Source organism: Pituophis catenifer, unplaced genomic scaffold, assembly GCF_029215685.1.
Source record: "Pituophis catenifer annectens isolate HBS135680 unplaced genomic scaffold, rPitCat1.0.hap2 SCAF_7, whole genome shotgun sequence".
In the NCBI taxonomy this organism is placed as follows: Eukaryota; Metazoa; Chordata; class Lepidosauria; order Squamata; family Colubridae; genus Pituophis; species Pituophis catenifer.
Genome location: NW_027256887.1, coordinates 87,727,851 through 87,738,403, shown reverse-complemented (window position 1 = coordinate 87,738,403; position 10,553 = coordinate 87,727,851). Strand labels below are relative to the sequence as shown.

Here is a 10,553-nt window from a genome sequence, read left to right as displayed (position 1 = left end):
GGTGCGGTAGCCTAGAGGTGGAGCTCTGGCCTCACAATCCGGAGGCTGCGAGTTCGATCCTAGGTAGAGGGCAGATATTTCTCTCTCTAGGCACAATGAGAATAGATCTGCCGAACAAAACTCCGCACTGGTGACAGGAAAGGCATCCGGCCAGTAAAACACTCAGCTCCATTCAGTTGCCCAGACTCCACCCTGATGCAAGGGATTATGGGGTCATTAAAAGAAGAAGATGATGATTTTGATTTTTTTACCTCGTGTAGATTGGGGAGACCTAGTTTAGTGTAGAGGTAGTCCTTGACTCGCGACCGTACTGGAATTTCTGTCGTAGGGCATGACCGTTGTAAGTCGAAGCACCCAGAAAACTGACGTGATTTTACATTTTTGGAGGGCCATTGTTAAGCAAAGGTCACACAGATAAAGCGAATGTGGCGGACGTTAAACAAAGCTGTGGTAGTTAAATGAAATAATACAGGCCATCCTCGACTTACAACAGTTTACTTACTGAACATTCAGAGTTACGACGGCACTGAACAAAGTGACTTATGACCATTTTTCACACTTATGACCATTGCAGCATTCCCGTGGTCACGTGATTCCCCTTTTACGACCTTCTGACAGACAAAGTCAAGGGAGAAGCCAGATTTACTTAACAATCAGGCTACTAACTTAATAAGTGCCGTGATTCACTTAGCAACGGTGGCAATAAAGGTCATAAAATGGGGCAAAACTGATTGAAGAACGGTTTCGTTTAGCAACAGAAAGGTTGGGCTCATTTGAGGTCGTAATTCGAGGACGATCTGCATCCAATGGAAGAAAATTATCCCGGTTTGTTATTTGTCCAGGCAGTCCTCGACTTACGACTGCAACGGAGCCCCAACGTTTCTGTCGTTAAGTGAGATGTTTGTTCAGTGAATTTTGCCCCATTTTATGAACTTCCTTGCCACGGTCGTTAAGCGAATCACTGCAGCTGATAAGTTAGTAAGCCGGTTGTTAGGCAAATCTGGCTTCCCCATTGATTGGGCTTGTCAGACGGTCACAAAAGGGGGGTGGGGGAAATCACGTGACCTTGGGACACAGCAACGGTCATAAGTATGAACCAGTTGTCCGGATTTTGATGACGATGCCTGGAAAGGTCGTAACAGCGAAAAACGGTCCCAAGTCCCTTTTTTTGCAGTGCCGTTGTAACTTTGAAATGGTCACTAAACGAACCGTTGTAAATCAAGGACTATCTGTAGATCCCTTTTACTTACAAAGACATCACCCGATTTTTTGTATACGTGCACCATAAAATCTTTTCCCCTACGTGCGTGATGGCAAACCTATGTCACACGTGCCACAGGTGGCAGGCGGAGCCATATCGGTGAGCACGCAAGCTCAGCTCCAGCGGGCATATGCACACGCTGGCCACCTGATTTTCAGGTCTTCTGGGCCCACCGGAAGTTGGGAAACAGGCTGTTTCTTGCCTCTGGAGGGCCCCTGGGGGGTAGGGAAGGCTGTTTTAACCCTCCCCAGGCTCCTAGAAAGCCTCTGGAGCCTGAGGAGGGCGAAAAAACGGGCCTTCCGGCTCACTGGAAGTCGGGGAAACGGGCTGTTTCTGGCCTCCAGAGGGCCTCTGGGGGAGTGGGGAAGCAGTTTTCGCCCTCCCCAGGCTCCTAGAAAGTCTCTGGAACCTGGGGAGGGTGAAAAACGGGCCTTCCGGGCCCACCGGAAGTCGGGGAAACGGGCTGTTTCTGGCCTCCAGAGGGCCTGTGCGGGAGTGGGGAAGCAGTTTTTTGCCCTCCCCAGGCTCCTAGAAAGTCTCTGGAGCCTGAGGAAGGCGAAAAAACGGGTCTTCCGGCTCACTGGAAATCGGGGAAACGGGCTGTTTCTGGCCTCCAGAGGGCCTGTGCGGGAGTGGGGGAAGCAGTTTTCGCCCTCCCCAGACTCCTAGAAAGTCTCTGGAACTTGGGGAGGGTGAAAAACGGGCCTTCCGGGCCCACCGGAAGTCGGGGAAACGGGCTGTTTCTGGCCTCCAGAGGGCCTGTGGGGGAGTGGGGAAGCAGTTTTCGCCCTCCCCAGACTCCTAGAAAGTCTCTGGAACCTGGGGAGGGTGAAAAAACGGGCCTTCCGGCTCACTGGAAGTCGGGGAAACGGGCTGTTTCTGGCCTCCAGAGGGCCTCTGGGCGAGTGGGGAAGCAGTTTTTCGCCCTCCCCAGGCTCCTAGAAAGCCTCTGGAGCCTGAGGAGGGCGAAAAAACGGGCCTTCCGGGCCCACCGGAAGTCGGGGAAACGGGCTGTTTCTGGCCTCCAGAGGGCCTGTGGGGGAGTGGGGAAGCAGTTTTCGCCCTCCCCAGACTCCTAGAAAGTCTCTGGAACCTGGGGAGGGCGAAAAAACGGGCCTTCCGGGCCCACTGGAAGTCGGGGAAACGGGCTGTTTCTGGCCTCCAGAGGGCCTCTAGGGGAGTGGGGAAGCAGTTTTCGTCCTCCCCAGGCTCCTAGAAAGCCTCTGGAGCCTGGGGGAGGGCGAAAAAACGGGCCTTCCGGGCCCACTGGAAGTCGGAAAACAGGCTGTTTCTGGCCTCCAGAGGGCCTGTGGGGGAGTGGGGAAGCAGTTTTTCGCCCTCCCCAGGCTCCTAGAAAGCCTCTGGAGCCTGAGGAGGGCGAAAAAACGGGCCTTCCGGGCCCACTGGAAGTCGGGAAACGGGCTGTTTCTGGCCTCCAGAGGGCCTCTGGGCGAGTGGGGAAGCAGTTTTCGCCCTCCCCAGGCTCCTAGAAAGCCTCTGGAGCCTGAGGAGGGCGAAAAAACGGGCCTTCCGGGCCCACCGGAAGTCGGGGAAACGGGCTGTTTCTGGCCTCCAGAGGGCCTGTGGGGGAGTGGGGAAGCAGTTTTCGCCCTCCCCAGACTCCTAGAAAGTCTCTGGAACCTGGGGAGGGCGAAAAAACGGGCCTTCCGGGCCCACTGGAAGTCGGGAAACGGGCTGTTTCTGGCCTCCAGAGGGCCTCTAGGGGAGTGGGGAAGCAGTTTTCGCCCTCCCCAGGCTCCTAGAAAGCCTCTGGAGCCTGGGGAGGGCGAAAAAACGGGCGTTCCGGCTCACTGGAAATCAGGAAACGGGCTGTTTCTGGCCTCCAGAGAGCCTGTGGGGGAGTGGGGAAGCAGTTTTCGTCCTCCCCAGACTCCTAGAAAGCCTCTGGAGCCTGAGGAGGGCGAAAAAACGGGTGTTCCGGCTCACTGGAAATCGGGAAACGGGCTGTTTCTGGCCTCCAGAGGGCCTGTGGGGGAGTGGGGGAAGCAGTTTTCGCCCTCCCCAGGCTCCTAGAAATGCTCTGGAGCCTGAGGAGGGCAAAAAACGGGCGTTCCGGCTCACTGGAAGTTGGGAAACGGGCTGTTTCTGGCCTCCAGAGAGCCTGTGGGGGAGTGGGGAAGCAGTTTTCACCCTCCCCAGGCTCCTAGAAAGCCCCTGGAGCCTGAGGAGGGCGAAAAACGGGCCTTCCGGCTCACTGGAAATCGGGAACGGGCTGTTTCTGGCCTCCAGAGGGCCTCTGGGGGAGTGGGGAAGCAGTTTTCGTCCTCCCCAGGCTCCTAGAAAGCCTCTGGAACCTGGGGAGGGCGAAAAAACGGGCCTTCCGGGCCCACCGGAAGTCAGGAAACAGGCCATTTCTGGCCTCCAGAGGGCCTGTGGGGGAGTGAGGAAGCAGTTTTCGCCCTCCCCAGGCTCCTAGAAAGCCTCTGGAGCCTGGGGAGGGCGAAAAAACGGGCCTTCCGGGCCCACCGGAAGTCGGGAAACGGGCTGTTTCTGGCCTCTGGATGGCCCCTGGGGGGTAGGGAAGGCTGTTTTAAACCCTCCCCAGGCTCATAGAAAGCCTCTGGAGCCTGAGGAGGGCGAAAAAACGGGCCTACCGTGCCCACCGTGCCATCATGTGCCAAAAGTGGGGGGAGCATGGGGGGGTCACACGCACGGGGGGCAGGGCACATAGAATTATGAGTGTGGGCACGCACGCACACGACCCCCCCCCCGCACTCCCTCCAGTTTTGGCACGCGATGGCAAAAAGGTTAGCCATCACTGCGCAACGTCATTCTCGTTACGTAAGCTGTCATTTTTAAACCCGCTTTCAAATCGGTCCGAATCTTCAAAACGAGTAGTTAAAATAAGAAATATTAAAAATATAAAACGGAGTAGATTTAAAAAAAAAAAAAAGATGGTTTTGCAAATCTAGAAAACTCCACAGCCTCGACGCAAACGACACTTGGCTGCTGATCCTTTTCCTTTCAGCTTCTCTACCGCCAACGTTTTTCGCTTCGTAATTTGTTTTTTTCTGCAATTTGCATAATACTGCCTTACCCTGGAAAAGGGGTGTGGGGGGGGGGGGAGACATGGGTGTGGGTTTGCGCGCAGCAGAACATCTGTGAATTATTTCGTCCCGTTTGAGAGTTTGCCAGAATAGATTTGAAAAGAATGTTTTACCCCGCGGAGTTCCAAGCTGACTCCTCAACTTTTAAATCCCAGGTTTTCTAGCAATAATTATTACTTTTTTTGGTGTGTGTGTTGAAGAAAACTGGCCATAATGGGGAAGAGGTTCTTTGGATTTCAAAGAACAACGCTCAGCAGGTAAAATCCTCGACTTCTGTCGCTAAACAACTTGGTTATTAAGTGGGTCGCAGCTGATTTTACAAGCTCTCGCTGCATTCCGTCAGTGAATCACATGAGCACGGGAAGTCCTCGACTTACGACCAAGATGGAGCCCAACATTTCACGTGACCCCGGGAACTTGCAACCGTCATAAATATGAGTCAATGGCCTGAATGTAAATTACGTGACTATATGGATGCGACAATGGTTGATAAGTGTGAAAAATGGTCATGAGTCATTTTTTTGCAGTACCGCTGTAACTTCGAACGGTCAGTAAACGAATGGCTGTAGGTTGAAACTACCTGTCTGTACATCAGTGTCATAAGTTGAGGACTATCTGTATCAATTTGCCATGAGCGCAGGCTGATGGATATAGAGAAATATCTGGTTTTTCTGCTTAATAAACCACTCTTAAAGGAAGTTAGACCAAGAAAACAGAGCTCAGAGCGCAAGATAATTTCAAAGGCCAGGGGTCTCCAAAGGTGGCCATTTTAAGACTCGTGGACTTCAATTCCCAGAATTCCTCAGCCAGCCAAGCTTCATAACTTTAAGACATGAGGACTTCAACTCCCAGAATTCCCCAGTCAGCCAAACTTGCTAACTTTAAGACATGAGGACTTCAACTCCCAGAATTCTCCAGCCAGCCAAACTTGATAGGTTTTAGAACATGAGGACTTCAACGCCCAGAATTCTCCCGCCAGCCAAACTTTGTAACTTTAAGACATGAGGACTTCAACTCCCAGAATTCCCCAGCCAGCCAAACTTCGTAACTTTAAGACATGAGGACTTCAACTCCCAGAATTCCCCAGCCAGCCAAACTTGCTAAGTTTTAAGACATGAGGACTTCAACTCCCAGAATTCCCCAGCCAGCCAAACTTGCTAAGTTTTAAGACATGAGGACTTCAACTCCCAGAATTCTCCAGCCAGCCAAACTTTGTAACTTTAAGACATGAGGACTGCAACTCCCAGAATTCTCCCGCCAGCCAAACTTTGTAACTTTAAGACATGAGGACTTCAACTCCCAGAATTCCCCAGCCAGCCAAGCTTCGTAAATTTAAGACATGAGGACTTCAACTCCCAGAATTCCCCAGCCAGCCAAACTTCGTAACTTTAAGACATGAGGACTGACTCCCAGAATTCCCCAGCCAGCTAAACTTCGTAACTTTAAGACATGAGGACTTCAACTCCCAGAATTCCCCAGCCAGCCAAACTTGCTAAGTTTTAAGACATGAGGACTTCAACTCCCAGAATTCCCCAGCCAGCTAAACTTCGTAACTTTAAGACATGAGGACTTCAACTCCCAGAATTCTCCAGCCAGCCAAACTTGCTAAGTTTTAAGACATGAGGACTTCAACTCCCAGAATTCCCCAGCCAGCCAAACTACGTAACTTTAGGACATGAGGACTTCAACTCCCAGAATTCTCCAGCCAGCCATACTTGCTAAGTTTTAAGACATGAGGACTTCAACTCCCAGAATTCCCCAGCTAGGATCGAGTTGAAGTCCATCCATCTTTATGTTGCCAAGCTTGAGAAAAGCACCAATCACAGAGACTCCAACTGCATGTGACTCAAAGGCATCTCTTACCTAGTTATACAGGTGGTCCTCGACTTACGACCACAGTTGAGCCCAAATTGTTGCTAAGTGAGTTTTGCCCCATTTTACGACTTTTCTTGCCACACTGGTTGAGGGGATCCCGAAACTTGTTAAGTTAGTGACACGGTCGTTAATTGGATCTGGCTACCCCGTTGACTTTGCTCGTCAGACGGTCGCAAAAGGGGATCATGGGATGCTGCCACCGTCATAAATACGAGTCCGTTGCTCAGCGTTTGATTTTTGATCACATGATCCCGGGACACTGCGACCGTCATAAATATGAAACGGTTGTCAAGCATCTGAATCATGCATCAATTACATGATTTATGGGGATGCTGCAATGGTCGTAAGTGTGAAAAACGGTCAGAAATCCCTTTTTTCAGTGCCGCCGTAACTTTGAACGGTTACTAAATGAACTGTTGTAAGCCGAGGACCATCTGTACCTCCCCATGCAACCTCTTCGTAGTCATGTGATCCCCGTTTTTGCAAACTTTCTAGCTGCCTTCCGACAACCAAAGTCAACGGGGGAAGCCGGCTTCGCTTAATGACCATGCGATTCACTTAACAACCAGAGTGATTCACGTCACTGCAGTGAGTCGCTTAACCATCGTGGCTAAAAATGTCACCAAAAAAAAAATCAGACTCACTTAACAACCAACTTCGCTTATCAAGGAAATTCTTCTGGTCTCAGTCCTGCTGTAAAAGGACTGCAGGTAGCCCTCCACTTACGACAATTCATTTAGTGACCGTTCAAAGTTTCCACCGCCTTGGAAAAAAGCGACCGAGAAACGTTTTTCGCACTTAATGGCCACTGCGGCATCCCCCACAGTGACGTGATCAAAACTCAGACCCTTGCCAAGTGTGACTCGTATTTATGACGGTCGTAGCGGTCCTGGGATCATGTGGTCCTCTTTTGGTGACCTTCTGACGAGCAAAGTCAACGGGGGAAGCCGGATTCCCTTAACGGCCATGTTGCTAACTTAACAACGGCATCGATTTCACTTAACAACGGCGGCAAGAAAAGTGGCGAAACGGTGGCGAAACTCACTTAACAAGGCTCTCCCTTCGCAACAAGACACGTTGGGCTCAGTTGTGGTCGTAAGGCGAGGACTCTAGCTTGAGCCATGTGGGAATATATATATATATATATGTGTGTGTGTGTGTATTTAATATTTTGGGTTTCTTCCCGTGTAATTGTGGATATATCCCTAAAAGGGGGATATATTATATCCTTTTAGATATATTATATTATATTATATCCTTTTAGGGATATATCCACAATTACACGGGAAGAAACCCGAAATATTAAATATACACACATACATACCCGTGAAAACTTACATAAACAAATATATATATATATGAAAGCTTATATATATATATATATATATATATATATATATATATATATATATATGAAATTTATATATATGAAATTTATATATATATATATATGAAAATATATATATATATATATGAAATCTTCACTCTACGACCGAATTCATCCAGAGGGCCACAGAGAGAACCTCGGTTTCACGCTTAGCGCCGTCCTCTGCCCACAGCTGAAAACCACAGTTCCCAAAGAAGCATGCAGGCCTCTATTTTTATTTTATTTATATTTTGCTTTGTCTCCTGGCCTGGCCATCTAGGGTAGACCTTCTTGGCCAATTTTGCCGGAGTCGCCCTGCGGCCATGTGTGCTCCCTCGCACGCTCGCTCGACAAGTGTGCCAAGAGGCACCAGCTGTCCTGCACCAAACAACTGCTGCTATTTGTATGATTTTGTCTTCCACGGGGCAAAGCTCGGATGCCCCTCTGGAATGGCAGCTCCCGGCGGCTGCCTCATTCGCGCATGCCTTCCGAAACCTCAAAAACTAGATCTCGGCTCAATATGACAGATACCTTAAATTTGCTAAAAGAGGACGGGGCTCCTTTCTCCATTTAAACGTCTGCCCCCCCTCCCCACCCCCTCAAAACTTCCCGCTAACGGTACAACTTCTGGTGGCAAGGAGTTCCACTGGTGAATTGTTCTCACGGTCAGGAAGTTCCTCCTTAATTCTAGATTGTTTCTCTCCTTCATCAGTTACTATTTCTTTTCCCAAGGTTTGAACTAGAGAATAATAGAATAAAAGAACAGAGTGGAAGGGACCTTGGAGGTCTTCTAGTCCAAGCTCCTAAATGAATAGCTATCCAATCTCTTCTTAAAAGCCTCCAGTGATGGAGCACCCCCAACTTCTGGTGGCAAGGAGTTCCACTGGTTAATTGTTCTCACTGTCAGGAAATTTCTTCTTAATTCCAGGTTGCTTCTCTCTTTGATCAGTTTCCAACCATTATTTCTTGTCCTGCCTTCTGGTAGTTTGGAGAATAATTTGACCCCCCTCTTCTTTGGGGCAGCCCCTCAAATACTGGAAGACTGCTATGATGTCACCCCCGGTCCTTCTTATCATTAAACTAGACATATCCAATTAAACTTAGTTTGGCTTGGGAAGCTAGGAAGAGTCCACACTCCAATCTAGCTTAAACTGCGCCAACTTTCTCGGGCCAGCTCAAAGAGTAAACTGACAGCAGTTTCTTGGATTCAAAGCAAAGTGATCTGCCAACATCCGAAGGGGGGGGAAAATACTTTTTTGCAGTCCCACCCACCCCAAAAAGTTGACTAATAGGCAATGCAATCAGTACAGTCTGTCTGGAGCTTTTGTCCCTAGCAGTTTCTAATTTAGCTTTTAAAAGTTTCCCAGCTTTGGGACTCTTTCCTCCGATCAAAAAGAGTTTGCAAAAAAATACAAAAAAAGCAAAGACATTTTTTTTTGTTTTGGTCTTCAGTTTATCAAACCTTTGGGATTACAGCAAACAAAGGCAATATGGCAGTTTCCTCTTATCCAGAGACGGAGAAGGGGAAATTTTCTCTCTCTCTCTCTCTGTGTATGCTAAAGTACAGTAATGTTAGTTCACCCTGTTCGTAGCGACAGAGTAAAATAATACTGAGAAAGAGACCAAAAAAAATATATAAATAAGTATGGAATTTACTGTACGGTCACATTTTTTTCCCCCTTAGCCTCTGAAGATACCCACTGGGTGGGGAAAAAAGTGTCCCAAGCCAGACTCCTAAAACTTTGCAAGAAACTCAGCTGCACTGGGAAAGGATAAGGGGCGGCTGCCAAAAAGGGAGAGACCCCTTCCCCAAACATAATATCCCCCCCCCTTTTTTTTCCCTGGAGGTTACTTTTTCGCCTTATAAGGAGCAGATCATCTAAAGGAAAATCTTCGGCCGTACCTGCTTCCCCCCAAGAAATAAACTTTATAAAAAGTTTACGAGGGGGATGCTTCCTTCTCCCTTCGGGGCAGTGGCAGCCCCTTACCCCTGATTTTAGCCTGCCCCACAAACCACCCCACAACCCAGACTGTGGGGCTTACCATGATGCCTGTATCGGGATTCCAGCGAAGCAGCTGCTGGCTTCCCTCCCTGCAAATTTATAACCCAAGCAAGAGCAGACTCCACCTGAAAAATGAAGTCTTGGGCTCATTTAAAGCAACAGGCACACTTTCAAGGAAAGGGGCGGGTTAGGTTGGGGGGGGGAGAGGAACTTGGGGTAGGGACGTGGTCAGATTTCACGCTCGTTGTTTATTCCACCCGCCAATTGGGTGAGAAATCACACAGACACACACACTGGGAATTCCTCCGAGCTACCATCATCAAAATATCTACAGACCACTCACATCCTGGACATAAATTGTTTCAACTCCTACCCTCAGAACGACGTTATATAGGGCATTGCACACCAAGACAACTAGACACAAGGACAGTTTTTGCCCGCATGCCATCACTCTGCTAAATAACTAATTCCCACAATACTGTCAGATACTAAGCGATACTAAGTGATACTAAGACTGTATCACTATTCTTTTTCTTCTTCTCATCCTTCCTGTTACCTATCTCCTTTTCTCCTTATGATTATAACCTTGTTGCTCGTATCGTTACGATTTATATTGCTTTATTTAGTTTCCCAGTATGACTTTGATTGCTTATTTAGTATCCTCTGACTATCATTTAAGTGTTGTACCTTATGATTCTTGATGAACGTGTCTTTTCTTTTATGTACACTGAGAGCTTATGCACCGAAGACAAATTCCTTGTGTGCCCAAGCACACTTGGCCAATAAAAATTCTATTCTATTCTATTCTATTCTATTCTATTCTATTCTATTCTATTCTATTCTATTCTATTCTATTCTATTCTATTCTATTCTGTTTCTTATTCTATTCTGTTTCTTATTCTATTCTATTCTATTCTATTCTATTCTATTCTATTCTATTCTATTCCATTCAGTGGTGGAATCCAATTTTTTTTTACTAC

At 48.3% G+C, this 10,553-nt stretch overlaps 1 protein-coding gene across 1 annotated transcript in view; it reads right to left on the bottom strand.

Moving 5' to 3' along the window:
• LOC139319743 (tubulin alpha-1 chain-like) overlaps positions 1 to 9,632 on the bottom strand; it is a 16,038-nt gene extending 6,406 nt beyond the window's left edge. The window contains exon 1 of the mRNA XM_070947735.1: positions 9,614 to 9,632. Within this exon, the coding sequence (XP_070803836.1) occupies positions 9,614 to 9,616 (3 nt within the window). The 5' untranslated portion in view covers positions 9,617 to 9,632. The remainder of the gene's footprint in view (positions 1 to 9,613) is intronic.
• Positions 9,633 to 10,553: the final 921 nt, after the last annotated feature.